General features: G+C 41.9%; 2 protein-coding genes and 1 pseudogene across 3 annotated transcripts in view; 1 reads left to right on the forward strand and 2 right to left on the reverse strand.

The window, feature by feature from the left end:
* XPC (XPC complex subunit, DNA damage recognition and repair factor) overlaps positions 1-3,815 on the reverse strand; it is a 47,506-nt gene extending 43,691 nt beyond the window's left edge. For both annotated transcript variants that reach the window (XM_066350433.1, XM_066350432.1), the window contains exon 1: positions 3,520-3,815. In XM_066350433.1, the coding sequence (XP_066206530.1) occupies positions 3,520-3,619 (100 nt within the window). In that variant the 5' untranslated portion in view covers positions 3,620-3,815. The remainder of the gene's footprint in view (positions 1-3,519) is intronic.
* A 38-nt stretch (positions 3,816-3,853) lies between these two features.
* LSM3 (LSM3 homolog, U6 small nuclear RNA and mRNA degradation associated) overlaps positions 3,854-21,155 on the forward strand; it is a 33,766-nt gene continuing 16,464 nt past the window's right edge. Inside the window, exons 1-3 of the mRNA XM_066350930.1 lie at positions 3,854-3,939; positions 6,541-6,651; positions 10,383-10,478. Coding sequence (XP_066207027.1) covers positions 3,919-3,939; positions 6,541-6,651; positions 10,383-10,478 — 228 coding nt within the window. The 5' untranslated portion in view covers positions 3,854-3,918. The remainder of the gene's footprint in view (positions 3,940-6,540; positions 6,652-10,382; positions 10,479-21,155) is intronic.
* On the reverse strand, positions 8,272-9,015 carry LOC136382406 (meiotic nuclear division protein 1 homolog; annotated as a pseudogene).

A 21,155-nucleotide genomic window follows, 5' to 3' on the forward strand; every position in this document is an offset into this window, starting at 1 on the left:
TCTACAGCAGTGATTTTCAACCTTTTTCATCTTATGGCATACATAAACCAATTGCTAAAATTCTGTGGCACACCAAAAAAAATATTTTTTACCAATCTGACAAAAAAAAAAAGTATACATAATTTTTTTTTGTGTTTTTTTTTTTCTTTTTAGAGACAGAGAGTCAGAGAGAGGGACAGACAGACAGGAACAGAGAGATGAGAAGCATCAATCATCAGTTTTTCATTGCGCATTGCGACACCCCAGTTGTTCATTAATTGCCCTCTCATATGTGCCTTGACCGCGGGCCCTCAGCAGACCAAGTAACCCCTTGCTCGAGCCAGCGACCCTGGGTCTAAGCTGTTGAGCCTTTGCTCAAACCAGATGAGCCTGCGCTCATGCTGGCGACCCTGGGGTCTCGAACCTGGGTCCTCGGCATCCCAGTCTGACGCTCTATCCACTGCGCCACAACCCGGCCAGGCCGTATACATAATTTTGATTCATTCACACTGGATGGCTATTGTTTGGCTGTTGTCATTTTTTTTTTTTTTTTTTGACAATCTAAGGCCCTGGCCAGCAAACTGCGGCTTGCGAGCCACATGCAATTCTTTGGGCCCTTGAGTGTGGCTCTTCTACTAAATATCACGTGTGGGTGTTACCTCAATAAGGAATGTACCTACCTATATAGTTTAAGTTTAAAAAATTTGGCTCTCAAAAGAAGTTTCAATCGTTGTACTGTTGCTATTTGGCTCTGTTGACTAATGAGTTTGCCGACCACTGATCTAAGGGAAGAGTTCAGTGCCCCTGACTAAACAGCCAGGTATTACATGTTTTAAAAATTCTTGCAGCACACTAGATGAAAATCGCTGCTCTACAGCATGCATTTTGCAATTATTAAAAATATTTTATTGGCCTGACCAGGCTGTGGCACAGAGGAAAGAGCATTGGCCTGGGATGCTGAGGACCCAGGTTCAAAACCCCGAGGTTGCTGGCTTGAGTGTGGATCACCAGCTTGAGCCCAAAGGTCAATGGCTTGATCAAGGGGTTTTTGGCTCAGCTGGAGCCCACTGGTTAAAGTACATATGAGAAAGCAATCAATGAACAACTAAGGTGCTACAACAAAGAATTGATGCTTCTCATCTCTCTCCCTTTCTGTCTGTCTGTCCCTTTCTCTTTCTCACTAAAGAAAAAAAGAAATATACGTGTGTGTGTATGTATATATATGTATGACATATATATATATAATTATATATATAAAGATATATAATTGAGCACTTGGTATATGTGGAGGAGACAAGAGAGGATACAGCAAAAAACAAGATGCTTTCACCTGACCAGGCGGTGGCGTAGTGGCTAGAGAGTCAGACTGGGACGCAGAGGACCCAGGTTCGAGAACCCGAGGTGGCCAACTTGAGCGCGGGCTCATCTGCTTTGAGCAAGGCTCACCAGCTTGAACCCAAGGTCGCTGGCTCGAGCAAGGGGTCACTCGGTCTGCTGTAGCCCCCGGGTCAAGGCACATATGAGAAATCAACCAATGAACAACTAAGGAACCGCAATGAAGAATTGATGTTTCTCATCTCTCTCCCTTCCTGTCTGTCTGTCCCTATCTGTCCCTCTCTGATTCTCTCTGTCTCTGACACACAAAAAAACAAAAACAAAACAAGATGCTTTCATGAAACTTAAATTCTAGTAAGATGTGCAATCAAAAAAGAAGCATATAAACTAACAAGATTATTACAGATTGTGACAGAGATTGTGAGGGCCTCCATGATAGGGAATAACCAGTGAAGGCTGCTTTAGGGCACTCAGGAAGTGTTTGAGTTGAGACCTGAAGGAATAGAAGAATCAGCCATGGCAAAAGCCATGGATGAACATTACAAGCAGGAGAAATATCCAAGACAAAGGTTCAAGATAAAAATAACATGGTATGTTTGAAACAGAAAGGAGGCCAGTACATATCTGTCAAAGAAAACAATGTTCTGTTGAAGACAACAGGAGAGACAGCAACTGCCAAATCACATAGGATCTTGTAGGCCATAATGCAGAATTTAGATTTTATGCTAACAGCTATGGGAAGCCACAGAGAATTTGAAATAGGAGCACGGTGTGATGTGATTTTTTTTAAAAATTATTTTTATTTATTCATTTTAGAGAAGAGAGACACAGAGAAAGAGAAGGGAGGGAGGAACAGGAAACATCAACTCCCATATGTGCCTTGACCAGGCAAGCCCAGGGTTTTGAACTGGCGACCTCAGCATTCCAGGTCAATGCTTGATCCACTACGCCACCACAGGTCAGGCGAGTGTGATGTGATTTTTTTAAAGATCACTTAGGCTGCTGGTTGAACTATTTCAGGAGGTCGAGAGGAAGTAGGGAGACCAGTCAAGGGGAAACTGCAGTTGTTCAAATGAAAAGTGATGGCTTGAGAAGGGTCTGTGGCCATGTAAATAAATAGAAGTGGAGAAATTTGAGATATAGTTCTGAGGTTGAACTGACAAGACTTGCTGATGGATTGAATGTTTGCATTTAAGAAACAGGAGGTAGCCCTGGCCGGATGGCTCAGTGGTAGAGCGTCAGCCTGGCGTGCAGGAGTCCTGGGTTCGATTCCCAGCCAGGGCACACAGGAGAAGCGCCCATCTGCTTCTCCACCCCTCCCCCTCTCCTTCCTCTCTGTCTCTCTCTTTCCCTCCCGCAGCCAAGGCTCTATCAAAGCAAAGTTGGCCCCGGCATTGAGGATGGCTCCATGGCCTCTGCCTCAGGCGCTAGAGTGGCTCTGGTTGCAACAGAGCGACGCCCCAGATGGGCAGAGCATCGCCCCCTGGTGGGCGTGCCGGATGGATCCCGGTCAGCGCATGCGGGAGTCTGTCTGCCTCCCCGTTTCCAACTTCAGAAAAATACCAAAAAAGAAAAATAAAAAAAGAAAAAGAAAAAGGAGGTGTTTCTTTTAACTAGTGGGTGAAGGGATCATTTTCTGCGATGGGAAAAAGTGGGGAAGAGACAAATTGAAAGGGGAAAACCAAGAGTTTTGCTTTGCACATGACACCATAAGAAGCCTCTCTGACATCCAGGTGAATTTAGGCTGGATCCAAATCTGGAGCTCTGGGGTGAAATTTGTTTGTTATTATTTTCGGAGTTAGCACACTACAGTACTCTATATCTTGGTCCACCGTCGTCTGCGGACACAAAATAGCTGTAATGCCTTACTCCTATTCAGCTCTTAACATCTACCAGGAGGTTGGGTTTGATCCCGTGGACAACACCAAGCAAGAAAGCGGCTATGCAGGGGAGCTCGTGGTTAAGATTCAGGGGAACCACTCAGGGTGCAACACTCCTCAAGTGACAACAAAGGCAAAGCGACGTCAGAGAGGACGGGGCAGCCGCACAACTGCCCACCTTCGGCAACGTTGTCTCCTCAGCGAAGATGGGCGCGGAGCAGTCTCCACTCCCACCTTCAGAAGGCCGGCCCCACATCCCGCACCTGGTCCTGCTTCTGTATCTCTTTCAGCATCTCTCCCTAGCCCAGCTTGGCCTCGCTCTCACCTGCCTCCTTCGCACTCCGGGCCGTGCTCTCGCCCTTGGCCTTCTGGCTGCGTGGTTCGCGTCCCCGAGGGTTTCTGCCGGCCGCCCGCTTCCGAGCCATCTTGCCCGGGCAAGAACCGCTCGCTTCGTGAGTGACGCACCTACCCGAGGGAGGCTGCCCAAGCTGGTGCTGCTCTCCAAGGCGGGAGGAGGCATAACCACGCCCCTGCTCCGTCTATAGACCAAGCCCACGCTGTAAGAGGAACCTCCGCCCCAAAATAACCAATGCAAACTGCAGGAGGCAATAATGGGCAAAACAGATCTCTTTTTACTTCCGGGGCATTGCGTTCGTACGGTTCCGGAGCCTGGACAGGCTGGCGTGATATCGCGAGAGGCGGGAAAGGGCGCAGAGTTTGAAAGATGGCGGACGACGTGGACCAGGTAAGTGTCTTCTGAGGAGTTGGCTCCAGAGCGGCTTTCCTCCTCCCAGCCCTGGCCCTTTTGGGCTTTTCGTACCAGGGCTGCTTTCTTCAAACTCATAGGAAGGTAGCCTATCATGCCGCCTTTTTCCGGGTCCTCACGGCCTGGAATGTTTGCCTCAGGCCCTGAAGTCTTTTCTTGTTAGAAGTCCGCCGGAAAACTAGTTATGCCGGCCGCTGGTCATTTCCTTCCTCGGAGTCTCATCTTTATCCAAAGGATGGGAGTAATTATTCTTACCTGGTTCACGGAGCTGTTTAAATTCTGTTAGCGTGGTAATAATGTGAGCGCAACAATTATTACTCATTTAACAAATACTTAACATCAGATTTGTATGGTTAGACACCATGCTAAAGCACCAGGGACACGGCATTGACGTAGATAATCGTGGTCCCACTTGGAGCTTGTACTGTGGAGGACGACAGATACAAAGTAAACAAATATGCCCTGGTCGGGTGGCTCCGTGGATAAAGCGCCCACCCGGTGGGCCAGAGGCCCTGGGTTCTACCCCGTGTCAGGACACGTACCAGAAGCAGTCAACACGTACACAACTAAATGGAACAACTAAGTGAAACAAGGAGTTGACGTTTCTTTCTGTCTTTCCCTCCCCCTCTCTTTGTCTCCCTCAATGGGAAAATTAAAAAGTAAACAAATGTTTTCGCTATATAGGAACTGTGATGTGGTATGAAGGCAACAAGCAAGGAACTGTGGTGAATAGTAGAACTGCTAGCCCTAGGCTTTCTCGCCTACTCTTCCTTCTTTCCCAAGTATGCTTCGGGTATCCTGGGTATCAGGCCACAACTTCTACTGAAATCTCACCTCATCAAAGGGGATATTTTTGGCTTCCTACATAAAATAGTACTCTCTCCAGTCTATTTTTTACTTCATAGCATGTTATTTGTTCATGTTAAGTACAAGCTTTGATTAATGTCTTATCTCCTGCCCCTACCTCCACCCCCCCATGTGAATTTTCTAAGAGCAGGAGTTTTATTTACTGCTCTGTCCTCTGGGTTTAGAACATTGCTGGAAAACTCATTTATTGAGTGAATGGATTGGATAATCAGGGAGACCTCTTTGAAATGGAAATATTTAAAACTATGGGATGAAAAGGGTGGACAGTGGGCATTCCATCCTGAGACTAAAGGAGCAGTAGGCCTCTGTCATGTGTATATTCTTACAGTGTTGTAATTATTACATGCCTCTCTTGACTAGAATGAGCTTTTTGATGGCAGGGACTGACGTCTGTATCATTGTAATCTACTTGGTTAGTTGGTCCTTAAAAAATACCCATTGAACTAGGGATGGGGACCAGTTGAGCTCAGAATTTTTTTCTCCCTGTTACTAGTCTTGTGTACTCACTGAAAAAGCTCTCCTTGAATAATTTGATCAACTCTACTGGCTTCAGCCATCCCTTACACATGGATGACCCCAAGTCATGTGGGCTCTGATCTCTCCCTGAGACGTGTTTCCAATGGTTCTTTAATAGAAACAGTGACAACCATTTATAAATACTTTCTGTTTGCCAGATACTATTTAAAAAGAGTAGCTAATTTAATCCTTATAAGAATCATGAAGGGAAATTGTGGCTTCCTCATTTTATAGACAAACTGAGATGGCATAATTTTTCATCTGTGTCAGAGTGGAGTTGAACTCACTGCTTTACACTGGAGCCAGTGCTATCAGTCAGTATTCTGTACTGCCTGCTAAATGTTTTTTTTGTTTGTTTGTTTGTTTTTTACAGAGACAGAGTCAGAGAGAGGGATAGATAGGGACAGACAGACAGGAACGGAGAGAGATGAGAAGCATCAATCATCAGTTTTTCGTTGTGACACCTTAGTTGTTCATTAATTGCTTTCTCATATGTGCGTTGACTGTGGGCCTTCAGCAGACCAAGTAATCCCTGGCTTAAGCCAACAACCTTGGGTCCAAGCTGGTGAGTTTTGCTCAAACCAGATGAGCCCGTGCTCAAGCTGGCAACCTTGGGGTCTCGAACCTGGGTCCTCCGCCTCCCAGTTCGACGCTCTATCCACTGCGCCACCACCTGGTCAGGCTAAATGTATTTTTTTTATTGGCCATGTGGCACCCTAAAGTTAGCCTGCCCTGTACTGAACAGTCTTCCATAAAAACTCACCTCTACTTAGCATTCTGATTAATGTGTAGTAGTCATTAAGTGAATGTTTTTCAAATTACTAAATGATATTTGAAATAAAGCTAACATTCCTGAAAGTGACTGCTTATATCCTGACATTGGGTCAGGCAGTTTGGATTTTGAGAGAACAAAGTACAGTAATGATTATGTTGCTGTATAACTCCTTCCTGTGTATGTGTATTTCAGCTTTCATTTGTATAGCACTTTATGCTAGGTACTGTTCTAAGCCTTCATATATATCATTTAAGTCTCACAGCAACAGTATTAGGTAGACACTATTCTAATCCACATTTTACAAATTATGAGACTAAGATAAAGAGGAGTTGTGTTATTTGCCCACAGTCACACAGCAAGTATTGATTTGAGCACTACATTCTCTTTAGTAACTATATTACTAAGCTTGTTTCTTTCATCAGCAACAAACTACCAACACCGTAGAAGAGCCCTTGGATCTTATCAGGCTCAGCCTGGATGAGCGAATTTATGTGAAAATGAGAAATGACAGAGAGCTTCGAGGTAGATTACATGTAAGTAAATTTATGAAATTACCTTGAAATCAGATGATTTCCTTGTCATTCCTCCCTATTGTCACCCCCTTGAAATGTAAAAACTGTCCACTGTGGAAGAGCATTTTGAATGTAGGGGAGAACGAGGTAGAAGGTCACTCATCTTTCTAAAAGTCAAATATAATTGTATTTTATTCATATTAGTAACTAACTTTTTTCTCTTAACAGAAATGATTGTTTCATTTCATTCATTTTTACCTTCTGCTTATTTGCAAATAACATTTCTCCATTCTTAAAAGTTCTTTAAATTATTGTCATATACATGAATTTGTGTTTTCTTGTGAAAAAATTAAACAGCACAGAAATACATAGTGTAAAAGGTGAAATCCCATTTCTTCTATTGGTAATCACTGTTAAAAATTGGGTCTATAGTCTTTCAGATTTTTTTTGTATATTTACCTGTATATATTTATATATATGTCCATATGCATATATTTGTACTATATAAACCGTCTCTAAAAAAATAAATGAGATCTTGCTATAAATATTTTTGAGCACCTATTTTGCTTGATCTTTCTTGAAAATCATTGATCATGAGTGCATATAAATTCTTTATTTTTTTTGGCCTGACCTGTGGTGGTGCAGTGGGATAAAGCGTCAACCTGGAACACTGAGGTCGCCGGTTCCAAACCTTGGGCTTGCCTGGTCAAGGCACATATGGGAGTTGATGCTTCCTGCTCCTCCCCCTTCTCTCTCTCTCTGTCTCTCTCTCTCACTCCTCTCTCTCTAAAAAAATCAATAAATAAAATATTAAAATAAATAAATAAATTCTTTATTTTTTTTAGTGTTTTAACATTTTTAAAATTAGTTTTAATGGGATGACATTGATAAATCAGGGTACGTATGTTCAGAGAAAACATCTCCAGATTATTTTGACATTTGATTATGTTGCATACCCCTCACCCAAAGTCAAATTGTCTTCTGTCACCTTCTATCTGGTTTTCTTTGTGCCCCCTCCCCGTAACCATCACACTCTAAATCCTTTATTGTTTTTAATGACTAGATGGAACTTTAAAAAATTTTTCAATTACAGTTGTCATACTAATATTATAAACTAATATTAATAAGTTAATGTTATATTAGTTTCAGGTGTACACCCCAGTTATTAGACATTATATAACTTACTAAGTGGTCATCCTGATAAATCTAGTAACCAACTGGCACCAAAAATAGTTATTAGAATATTATTGACTGTATTCCTCATGTTATACTTTACATCCCCATGACTATTCTGTAACTACCAATTTGTACTTCTTGATCTCCTCACCTTGTTCCTCCATCCCCCAACCCCCACTCCTATCTGGCAACTGCGGAAATGTTCTCTATATCTATGAGTCTGTTTCTGTTCTGCTTCTTTGTTTCAGTTTTTTAGATTCATTTGTTGATAGATATGTATTTATTGCCATTTCATTGTTGATATTTATCTTTTAAAAACAAATTTTTTATACCTTATACTTTATTTTATATTAATGAAATGATCATCACAATTGCAAGTAAATGACAATTCAGTACATTTGGTTGGATAATATAAAATATTTACATATTCACAAGCACACAGATTCTTTACCAGTATCAAGCAGTTTAGTCTGTGTAGTCAGTGTCTTCTGGAATTCCAAAATTTTTATCAATTTTATTTTCATTGAACCCAAATTTTTTTTTGGCCCAGGATTTTATTGCATATATGTTATCAGTTCGTCTGTTAGCAGCTTCTTTGGCTACTTTATATGCTTGGCATCACATTCTTTGTATTTTTCTACTTCGGCCTTTGACTGTTCCGTTTAGTCTTAAAGTGAAGAAAGCTCTTTTGCTAGCCTGGTTTGATCTTCCTTTTCTTTTTTAAAATTCATTTTAGAGAGAGGGGACAGAGAGAGCAAGAGAGAGAGAAGGCGGGGGAAGAGCAGGTCAGGCCAAATCTTTTTTTTTTAATTTTAGAGAAGAGCAAGCGAAAGCAGAGGGATGGAGCAGGAAGCATCAGCTCCTCATCGCTCTTCTGTTTTATGTCAGCCAAATTTAGCTTTCTTGATACTTTTCTACAGGTTTGCTTGCTTTTGGTATCCCTCAGATAACGGAAACTCTAGAACCTCCAACTTATGTTTCCTTGCATGAAGAGCTTTACTTGGAAAAGCCTAATAATAATTAGATGTTCCAGTCCTCTCACAGTCAACCATTCCATCATCAACTAAACTTTAAAGGATTTTTACTGATGCAGCAGTAATTTCTTTCTCTTTGGGAGCAATCTTCTCCATGTCTTAATTGAAATATTTATACATCTTTCGTCTCAAAAAACTTTTTCATTATGCACTCATTCCTTTTTTTCTTTGACATGGTGCGAGCAGCATGTCTTCCCTCTTTTTCTTTTTCTTAAAGAACACCCTTTAACATTTCATAATACCTAAAGGTAAAGAATCTGCTATTCTTGGAAAGGCGGTAGGAACCTAGGGAGATTGTGGTCTTAATATATAGCGAGCCTTGAGAGAAGAGAAACCCCAAGAAGTGAGGAATAGTGGTAACTTTGCCAAGAAAACAGAATTGAGCTTAATCATGTGGACAGTCGGTGGCACATGGAGAGAAACCCTGGGACAGACTTATGCCCTAACTCTTGGAAGCTTCTTCAGTTCCCTATATAGATTCGATTGACTGCACTGAACGGCCCCCATCCTTTTGTTTGTTTTCTGACCCTGATCTATAGATTTTTGCTCTTGTTAATGTGCTGTGCCTTGCCAGTTCCCCATGTGGCTGATTGGCTACTTTTATTTTGATGTGAGCTGGTAAGTCATTTAACACTTTGTTAAAAGTAAGCTTAAGTGGGTTCTGAATAAGGCCCCTGGAGGTTCACCAGGTTCACCTTTTAGTAGAATGCATGAAGTTTGGAGCTTGGATTGAGGACATCTCTGAATATCTGAGTTTCAGTATTTATTGATTGAGCCCATGGGTGCCAAACATAGTTCTTGCTAGGTTATAAATGTGCAGGGTGTTGCTTTATTACATTACCTTATGGTGTTTAGGACAGGGAGGATTGAATGATAGTGTCTTGTATCTTTAGAAGACAGTAATGCCATCATCTTAGCAATTAAATTTTTTTCTTTACTGTATCTTTCTTGTCACACTGTTATAGATGGAATTGAAGAAAGTCTACTGAAAAGTGATGGATTTGCAATTGTTCATGATTCATTATTTATTATTATAATTGATGTAAGTGCCTTAAATAATAAGTAGGGTGAATACTTTAAAATAATTTCAGTTATTTTGAGTAAATTCATTTTTGGCCATTTAAACAGATCTGTATTTTTATCAGGTCATCTCAGTTATTGTTGGAAATGATGTTCAAAAAAATGGTGTATTTACACAGGAAGGTTATTTTTTATTTGTGTATAATAGTTTTTGGTACAGGCAGTTATGAATGAGATAGGTTCTGTAGGTTTGAAAATGTTTAGGTATTTATATGTACATAAAGGTAATAATAAATACTGTATTAAGACAAACATTTGTCTAAGTTGCATTTAATAGGTAAATGTACCTGTTTCAAATTGCGTACAAATTCAACTAAAGAACAAACCTACAGAACCTATAACTCAGGGACTGCCAGTATAAGTATTGTGTGTTAATTGTATTTGAGCAATTTGCATATTGTAAGCCCTGTTAATTATTTCTTAACTTATTGAATTTCTTGGTCCCCTACCCTCCCACTTCAGGCTTATGATCAACACTTAAATATGATATTGGGAGATGTGGAAGAAACTGTGACTACTATAGAAATTGATGAAGAAACATATGAAGAAATATATAAAGTAAGTCATACAATTCTATTCATTGATTTAAAATGCCAATTGTTCTTAATATCCAACAGCTTAAAACATATTTATGGAAAGCCTGTTATTTATTTATTTATTTTTTTACAGAGACAGAAAGAGTCAGAGAGAGGGACAGACAGGGATGGAGAGAGATGAGAAGCATCAATCATTAGTTTTTCGTTGCGACACCTTAGTTGTTCATTGATTGCTTTCTCATATGTGCCTTGACCATGGGCCTTCAGCAGACTGAGTAACCCCTTGCTCGAGCCAGCAACCTTGGGTCCAGGCTGGTGAGCTTTGCTCAAACCAGATGAGTCCGCACTCTAGCTGGGGGTCTCGGGGTCTTGAACCTGGATCCTCCGCATCCCAGTCCGATGCTCTATCCACTGCGCCACCGCCTGGTCAGGCGGAAAGCCTGTTATGTTTTGACATCTACTCAAGGATTCAGTAGAGTGTTATAACAATTAAAAGCAAAGTCTTTGGGGTCAGACAGACCTGGTTTCCAGTACTGGCTTGGCCACATCCTACCTGGGGTATATTGGGCAAGTGAATGGACTTTGCAGACTTAATTTCCTCATTGGTCAGTAGGAATACTACCACTTCCCTCATATAGTTACCAGGATTCAATGAGCTATGACAGTGTAAGATACCTATGTATGATGATATAACAGTAATACTGGGTAATGTTCTTTGTTTAATGTGGATTTGATCTGTCAATACTTAATAGAAACTAAAATGGAGAAATTAGGGCCTGACCTGTGGTGGCGCAGTGAATAAAGCGTCGACCTGGAAATGCTGAAGTCGCCGCTTCGAAACCCTGGGCTAGCCTGGTCAAGGCACATATGGGAGTTGATGCTTCCAGTTCCTCCCCCCTTCTCTCTCTGTCTCTCTCCTCTCTCTCTCTCTCTCTCTTTCTCCCTCTCCTCTCTAAAATGAATAAATTAAAAAAAATAAAATAAAATGGAGAAATTAAAAAATTTATTAACTCATTAAAAATAATGATTTATGTTAACATAAATAACATTTTTATGAACAATAACTATTTTCTAAAACAAAATGTTTAGTGACAAATGTCTTTGTGTCATATTTTTTTTACCTCTGTTGTGTGGCTGAATTAATGACATCTAGCTTATCACATCTTTTTTTTCCTTCATTTAATGTGTTGTAAAATGTTATAATTGAAAAAATCTGACCTCACACAGATAGATAGTTGGAAAAGGGTTGTATATATTTTTTGGATACTCTACTTACTCACCTTTGATGCTACAGCCAAACTCAAGAGTGATGGTTTTGCCTGATCAGGTGGTGGCGCAGTGGATAGAGCGTCGGACTGGGATGTGGAGGACCCAGGTTCGAAACCCCGAGGTCGCCAGCTTGAGCGTGGGCTCATCTGGTTTGAGCAAAACTCACCAGCTTGAACCCAAGGTCGCTGGCTTAAGTAAGGGGTTACTTGGTCTGCTGTAGCCCCCCAGTCAAGGCACATATGAGAAAGCAATCAATGAACAACTAAGGTGCTACAACAAAGAATTGATGCTTCTTATCTCCCTCCGTTCCTGTCTCTCTGTCCCTATCTGTCCCTCTCTCTGTCTCTGTCTCTGTCACAAAAAAAAGAGTGGTGGTTTTTTAAAGATTGATTGCAGTGTAGAATCTGAAACCCTGTCAATGAGCTTTTCATTCTCTTGTTAATGCAAATTCATTGGTCTACCTTGCACTTGGAATGGATCTTTTACATATGCATGATTTTATAACATCAAGCACCTGGTTATTTGGAAAATTTTAGTTCACTGAGTTACATACATCTTCCAAATGTTGACACATTTCATTCTTCAAATATAAAAAGGAAAGTCTCATTTGTTGTTAAATCTTTTAAGTATTGGGAAGCCGATCTCTGGCCCTCTCAGAGCATAGTGGTTTAAACCTGGGTTCAAATCTTGACTCCTTTGCTTACAGCTTTAGAGTTGTACCAAAATACCTACCTGTCTGTTTCCTTGTCTGTAAAGGTGGGGGTGGTAGGCCTGACCTGTGGTGGTGCAGTAGATAGAGCATTGACCTAGAATGCTGAGGTCACCGGTTCAAAACCCTGGGCTTGTCTGGTCAAGATACATATGGGAGTTGATGCTTCCTGCTCCTCCCCCCTTCTCTCCCTCTCTCTCTCTCTCTCTCACTCTTTCTTTCTCTCTCTCTCTTTCTTCTCCTCCTCCTTCTTCTCTTTCTACTCCTTCTCCTTCTCCTCCTCCTTCTCCTCCTCCTCCTCCTTCTCCTTCTTCTTCTCCTTCTCCTCCTTCTCCTTCTCCTTCTCCTTCTCCTTCTCCTTCTCCTTCTCCTTCTCCTTCTCCTTCTCCTTCTCCTTCTCCTTCTCCTTCTCCTTCTCCTTCTCCTTCTCCTTCTCCTTCTCCTTCTCCTTCTCCTTCTCCTTCTCCTTCTCCTTCTCCTTCTCCTTCTCCTTCTCCTCCTCCTCCTCCTCCTCCTCCTCCTCCTCCTCCTCCTCCTCCTCCTCCTCCTCCTCCTCCTCCTCCTCCTTCTCCTTCTCCTTCTCCTTCTCCTTCTCCTTCTCCTCCTCCCCCTCCTGCTGCTTCTTCATTTCTCTCTTTCTATCCTCTAAAATGAATAAATAAAGTCTTTTTTTAAAAAGGGAAAGAAAGAAAAATATCCAAAATTAAAGTGGGGATGGTAATAGGACCCACTTAATACATTTATTGAGGATTCACTGAGAGATTACTTGAAGAGCCTTCAGTTTAGCAACAGGTACATAGTCAGTGTTTAAATGTTAGGCTTTGCTGTTTTTGTAGTTCTACTTTATGGCTTCATCCTCTCTTCAAGCACTCCTGACTCATTTGATAATTTTCTTTTTCTCTCTGAACATGGGCTTTTTTTTTTTTTTTTTTTATCTGTATTTTTTTCCCCCTCAGAGATGTTATTTAGTAATTATTGTTATAAGCTGTGAGTCTATTCCAGTGATCAGTACAGCATAAAAGTTTGGGCTCTTAATAGATCTGGGTGGTAATCCTGGCTACTAGTAATGAGTTATGTGACCCTGGGCAAATTATAGAAACTTTCTAAGCCTCAGAGACCTCATATGTAAATGCCAATACCTGTGCTTGTAATAGGATGTACTGAATTTGGTGCATAGAAAGCTGGTGGCATGTTGTGATAGGTGGCCATGATTATGGATAAATCTGTCTTCAGTTTCGTTTCTTTTCTGAGCTCACACTCATTTCCAACATTTTTATTGCAAAATTTTTCACTTTGAATGGTATCTCAAACCTAGTACATCTAAAACTAATCTCTTGGTTTCCTTCACTTTCAGAAATTCCCTATTTCTGTTTATGATTTTCTCACTTAGACCAGCGATTTTCAACCAGTATGCTGCAAGAATTTTTAGAGCATGCAATGCTTGACTGTTTAGTCAGGGACACTGACCTTTTTTCCCTTAGATTGTCAAATAAAAAAATGATAACAACCAACACAATAGCCATCTGTTGTGAATGAATCAAAATTATACCTTTTTTATTTTTTTGTCAGATTGGCAAAAAATATATTTTTTGGTGTGCCACAGAGTTTAATTTATGCGTGCCATGACATGAAAAGATTGAAAATTGCTGATTTAGACTATAAATCCCAGAATTTCCCTTTCACTCCCACTGATCAGTAATTAATTCAGTTGATTCTTCCCTCATATTACTTTGTCATTGCTATAACCCTAGCTCAGGCACTTTTCTTCACGTCCATCTCCATTCCAGCCCTGCATGACTGACTGCCAAAGTAATTGTCTTCGAACATGGCATTCATTTGTCATAGTCATGCTTAGAGACTTTAAAGGCTTTCTATAGCCTAGAGAGCAAAGCACAAGTACAAGCTAGGTTAAGATTCTTGATAATGTGGTGGTTAATTCTGCAGTCTCCATTCTGATGACTCTAGCCAAGTTGGTCTTCTCACTGACTTCAGAGTATGCCCTCTATAGTTCTGCTTCTGTCTTTTCCCAGAATGTTTTACGTGGCTGGAGTGTCTTGTCTCTTTCGTAATAAAGCCTGTTTCAAGAACCAGCTCATCTCTACCTCTTTTGTGACCTTTTCTCTGACCATTTTGACCTTTTTACCTCCTTGGATCATTTCTTCATTTGGATGAATCTAACACTTGGCACTTAGAACTGATCATACTCACTTTTTCATTTGTGTGTTTCTTTTCGTCTTGTGAACTACTTGACAGCAGAAAAGAGGACATTTATTCTGTTCCTCATAGTGCCTTGTTATCTATCTATAGGCGATAAGTATTATATATGGTCAGGTTGTTTGAGGAGTATGGAATAGGGGAAGGAGTAGAGATAATAAAGTGTAGTCTTGTTAGAGAGGCAAGGTGCATACTACTGTATTGTTTTAAAATTAACTGGGAAGTAGAAATAGCATGAATAGATGAAAAGAATTACAACATTCTAAGAATTCATTTTAATTCAGTTTCAATTTCTGGTATATAACTTGCTAACCAGTTTTATTAGGCTGTTAACATTTTGTCTTTGTATTAATTTTATTTGAGGGTGTTAGTATGGCTTTTTGCCAAGATTTGACAGCATTATGGTTTGTAACAGTAAGTCTGTTAGCCTCTCTTGAATCTGCTTCCTCAACTGAAAATTGAGAGGATTGACAATGAGTTCTTTGATTCCAATCATATGTAAAAATCTCTAGTTCTGAGTTCTGTGCTAAATGTTAGGGGAAAACATATGCACAAATTGAATTTTGAGGGAATACTTTGTAACAGAACAAAAAAGAAATTAAGGTAGAGAGAAAACATTGACTTTTTTAGGAGGAGAATAGAGGGGGGTGGGGAAAGGAAATGAGTATGTCTTGAATAACTGCTGTGTGCCAAAGCCTTGTGTGTTTCATCACATGTAGTCTCTCAGTAACACTGAGGTCAGTGGTACTCCCATTTTCTAGCTGAGGAAACCAAGTTCAGCTAGGAAAAACTGTGGTAGGGACTTCAAACCTGGGCCTAAATGGCTTTCAAAGCCTGTAAGGGCCTGGAACTCAGAGAAATTGGTGAAGGAATTGGTGGACAGTGAAATCTTGAAGTTGGTAGGATAGCACTAAGTTCTTCTGGATAGCCCAGCACTACCTGAGCTAATGTGGATAGACTGAACACAGAGATTATCACATAAATCTCTAGGATCTGGTAGGCCATGCTTGGTTCTTGTCACTGTGGGCTTTAAAGAATATTCACTAGATATGAGAGAAAGTGTTCTTTCATAACGTGAACTTGGTGGGAGAAGATGGAGAACTAACCTTTGATGAATGCCTGCTGTGTGTCAGGTACTGTGTTATCCATTTTATATATGTCATATTCTAACAACCCAGTGAAATAGGCCTGGGTTAAAGCTAATATGCATTGCTGTCTCTATGACAGTGTATAGTATTTTCCAAATTTATATAACTTTAGTACTTTTTGCCTTAATATGTGTTGCTATGTAACAAATTACCTCAAGTTTATTGTCTTAAAAGCACACATAGCCCTGGCCAGTTGGCTTAGTGGTAGAGTGTCGGCCTGGCGTGCAGGAGTCCTGGGTTCGGTTCCCGGCCAGGGCACACAGGAAAAGCACTCATCTGCTTCTCCACCCCTCCTCCTCTCCTTCCTCTCTGTCTCTCTCTTCCCCTCCCACAGCCAAGGCTCCATTGGAGCAGAGTTGGCCCGGGCGCTGAGGATGGCTCTGTGGCCTCTGCCTCAGGCACTAGAATGGCTCTGGTTGCAATAGAGCGACGCCCCAGATGGGCAGAGCATCACCCCCTGGTGGGCATGCTGGGTGGATCCCGGTCGGTTGTATGGCGGGAGTCTGTCTGACTGCCTCCCTGTTTCCAACTTCAGAAAAATACCAAAAAAAACCCCACACACATAATCATTCATTAGCTTACAGTTTCTGTGGGTCAGGTGTCTAGGCACAGCTTAACTAGGTCCTCTGCTGCAGGGTCTCTCACAAGCTGCCCGAAGGTTGGGGTCTCACTTGAAGTCTCAACTTGGGAGGATCTGCTTCTAAGCTCCCTTTTATGGTTGTTGGCAGGATTCAGTTCCATGAAGGTGGTTGGACAAAGAGCCTCAGTTCTTTGTCATATGGTCCTCTATCACCTGGCAGCTTGCTTTATTGAACCCAGCAAGAGAGTTGACTAGTAAAATGGAAGTTACTATCTATCATGATAGTGACATCTGATAGCCTTTGCAGCATTCAGTTAGTTAGAAGCAAGGCACAAGTTTCACCCTCACTCAGAGGGAGGGGATTTCACAAGGGCATAAACACCAGGGGGCAACCATGGAAGCTGCTTACCTTGGAAAATGCTGCCATGTTCATTTTTGTTCACTGGAATTGTCATAGTTTAGAAGCATGTTTTCTTTTTTAGTTGAACTGATGTTTACAAATGATATCTTAAATCTGATGAAAATATTCAATAGAATATACAGTTTTATACTCTGCTTTTTTCATGTAACATTAACCTAAACATTTCACCATGGAAATAGACTCTTCATAAATGTTTTCATGCTCTTCTCTTGAATTCTGCTTGTGAGAGAAATTAATCCTCAGCTGCGTTGTCTATTCTTCTTCTTTTTTTTTTTTTGAAGCTGGAAACGGGGAGAGACACAGACTCCCGCATGCGCCCGACCGGGATCCACCCGGCACACCCACCAGGGGCGACGCTCTGCCCCTTCGAGGCATCGCTCTGCAGTGACCAGAGCCACTCTAGCTCCTGGGGCAGAGGCCAAGGAGCCATCCCCAGCGCCTGGGCCATCTTTGCTCCAATGGAGCCTTGGCTGCGGGAGGGGAAGAGAGAGACAGAGAGGAAGGGAGGGGTGGAGAAGCAAATGGGCGCTTCTCCTATGTGCCCTGGCCGGGAATCGAACCCGGGTTCCCTGCACGCCACGCCGATGCTCTACCGCTGAGCCAACCGGCAAGGGCCGCGTTGTCTATTCTTAGAGAGGGGATTCGTGCTGCTCACTCCAGATTTGTACTGAGCTGTCAGTGAGCTCTACCTCTCTTATCCCTATTCTAATCAGCTTGTAGTGGGGTTCTTCCTGAAACTGTTTGAAGGTGTTGTGTGTTAGTGCACATGTGCAGATCTCTGGTTGTAGTGTCTGTAGCATTCTCAGAGCAGTCACTGACCTCTAAAGATTCATGACTGCTGCCTTTGAGGGCTGGCTGCTGCAGCAGAGGCCGTTCAGCTGTGCACACTGCTGAGTACACATGGTCTCTCCTGCTCCCAGAGCTGCAGCTGCAGAAGGGAAGCAAAGTTTATTTAATGAAATTTTTTTTTACATTGCTATAATTTATTAGATAAAATACTATTTTATTTAGAAATTAAATTTAATGGGTAACATTAATCAATAAGAGCACATGGATTTCAGGTAAACATTTCAGTGGCATTTGAACTGTTGATTGTGTTGTATACCCATCACCCAAATTCAAATCATTTTGTGTCACCTTATATTTGTCCCTCTTTACTCCTCTCCACCTCCCCACTTCATTTTTATTCTTAGGTAAAATATTAAAAATGAAATCTTTGGATGACAAATGCTTTCTCATTCCAACTATAAAGAAGTAAATTCTTCTCTAGACAGTGTAGTATCATGTCATTTTCCATATAAAAGGTCTATTTTCTTGTATAAACAATCTTTGTAGGATTTTATCGACCTGCCTTTCAATCTAGCTATCCCACTTTTAGGAATATACCCCAAGAACACCATAGCACGGTTTGAAAAGGAGAAATGCACCCCCATGTTTATAGCAGCATTGTTCACAATAGCGAAGATCTGGAAGCAGCCCAAGTGTCCATCAGTGGACGAGTGGGTTAAAAAGCTTTGGTACATATATACTATGGAATACTACTCAGCCATAAGAAATGATGACGTCGGATCATTTACAACATGGATGGACCTTGATAACATTATACTGAGTGAAATAAGTAAATCAGAAAAAACTAAGAACTATATGATTCCATACATAGATGGGACATAAAAACGAGACTCAGAGACATGGACAAGAGTGTGATGGTTACGGGAGGTGGGGGGTGAAGAAGAGGGAGGGGGTGGGGAAGGGGAGGGGCACAAAGAAAACCAGATAGAAGGTGATGGAAGACAATTTGACTTTGGGTGAGGGGTATGCAACATAATCAAATGTCAAAATAATTTGGAGATGTTTTCTCTGAACATGTGTACCCTGATTTATCAATGTCACTCCATTAAAACTAAAAAAAAAAGGCCCTGGCCGGTTGGCTCAGTGGTGGAGCGTCGGCCTGGCGTGCAGAAGTCCCAGGTTCAATTCCTGGCCAGGGCACACAGGAGAGGCGCCCGTCTACTTCTCCACCCCTCCCCCTCTCCTTCCTCTCTGTCTCTCTCTTCCCCTCCCGCAGCCGGGGATCCATTGGAGCGGGGTTTGCCCGGGCGCTGAGGATGGCTCTGTGGCCTCTGCCTCAGGCGCTAGAGTAGCTCTGATTGCGGCAGAGCGACGCCCCAGATGGGCAGAGCATCATCCCCTGGTGGGCGTGTCGGGTGGATCCCGGTCGGGAGCATGCGGGAGTCTGTCTGACTGCCTCCCTATTTCCAACTTCAGAAAAATACAAAAAAAAAAAAAAACTAAACTAAAAAAAATATATAAAAGGCAAAATTATAATTGAAAAAAGGAATATAACTAATAATTTTTTCTTTGTAAGATTTTAAATGTAAATGTGATAGTTTCTTGTAGTGTGCAAGTGTGTATTAACTAGATAGTTAGAAAAGATGGTGTTATTATGGGGAATACCTATAGTCAGTTCCATTCAACATCATGGAGAACTGCTACTTTCAGTATTTCTCTCCAAGACAGGAAATCAGACTAAATGGTTCCTCAGTTTGACCCATTTTATTTTTCTCTCTTTCCTCTGTTGAACTCACTAATGAATATCAACATTACCAAAACAGAGAAACTCACAGACCATGTAGGTGTTTTTCCATAACTTAATGACTTCTGAATAATTAACTTGAGTACCGACTTGTTAATGGGAAGGTTGATAGTAGTCAGTCTTATCTTTTGACTTTCAGCCCTCCATAATTAGTGTGTCTGTCTGTAAACTGCTCAAGAGTTACTTGGCCCATCATACTTTTCAACCAACCATCACATTTACCACCTTTCACCAAACCCCTCATGTTTTGTTTTGTTTTTAATAAATAAATCTTTATTTTAATGGGGTAACATCAAATCAGGGTACATATATTCAAAGAAAACATGTCCAGGTTATCTTGTCATTCAATTATATTGCATACACATCACCCAAAGTCAGATTGTCCTCCGTCACCTTCTATCTAGTTTTCTTTGTGCCCCTCCCCCACCCTCTCCCCTTCTCCCTCCTTCCTTCCCCCCGCCCCCCGTAACCACCACACTCTTGTCCATGTCTCTTAGTCTCGTTTTTATGTCCCACCAATGTATGGAATCCTGCAGTTCTTGTTTTTTTCTGATTTACTTATTTCACTCCATATAATGTTATCAAGATCCTACCATTTTGTTGTAAGTGATCCGATGTCATCATTTCTTATGGCTGAATAGTATACCATGGTGTATATGTGCCACATCTTTATCCAGTCTTCTTTTTTTTTTTTTACAGCGATTAAAGCCTTTAAACAAACTCTTGGCCAATACAGCAAAAGTCCATAAAAGAGTAGTGTCCTTAACATGTTCACCAAATCCAAGTTGGCCCCATCACCATGCCAAATCCCTGAAAAAATGCAACTGAACCCCAGTTCAGTCTGTTATGAGCTGTCACAAGGAGCAGGAGTCCAGGAAAAGTCCACATCTAGGAAAAGTCCACATGGCACTGGAATTGTTGTCACAATTCTATACTTTGCAGCTCATGTCCAAGTCCCAATGACCGCTGCTTCTAGCTGGTAATGATTCAGGTAGACTGGAAAAGCCATCTGCAGCATGTGTGGATATGGAGCCTATGTTCTCCTCTGCCTGGAGAGATGAGACCAGGTTGCTTTTCCCTGGAGCTCTGCGACTGTGGCTTGGTAAAGAGAACCAGTCTCGGTGTGGCTTCTTCAGTGTTTCTTGGTTGAAGAGTCCTCTTAGTTTAGTCCAAAGTTGGTTTTTCCAGATGATAGTTCTTTTTTTTTACTTTTTTTTTTTTTCCTTTTTCTTTTTCTGAAGCTGGAAACGGGGAGAGACAGTCAGACAGACTCCCGCATGCGCCCGACCGGGATCCACCCGGCACGCCCACCAGGGGCGATGCTCTGCCCCTCCGGGGCGTCGCTCTGTCGCGACCAGAGCTACTCCAGCGCCTGGGGCAGAGGCCAAGGAGCCATCCCCAGCGCCCGGGCCATCTCTGCTCCAATGGAGCCTCGCTGCAGGAGGGGAAGAGAGAGACAGAGAGGAAGGAGAGGGGGAGGGGTGGAGAAGCAAATGGGCGCTTCTCCTGTGTGCCCTGACTGGGAATCGATCCCGGGACTTCTGCACACCAGGCCGACGCTCTACCACTGAGCCAACCGGCCAGGGCCCAGATGATAGTTCTTAAAATTAGTTTGTAATCCACTTTGGTTCTGGGAGGTGGATGTTGGTACGTCCACCTACTCTAGCGCCATCTTGTCTTCCGCCAACCCCTCATGTTTTGACTCACCAGTTTTTCCTGGAGATGTTGCCCTTTTGGGACTGAATGATTTTGCTCCCTCTGCTTA

This window comes from Saccopteryx leptura, chromosome 10 (assembly GCF_036850995.1).
Source record: "Saccopteryx leptura isolate mSacLep1 chromosome 10, mSacLep1_pri_phased_curated, whole genome shotgun sequence".
NCBI lineage: Eukaryota > Metazoa > Chordata > Mammalia > Chiroptera > Emballonuridae > Saccopteryx > Saccopteryx leptura.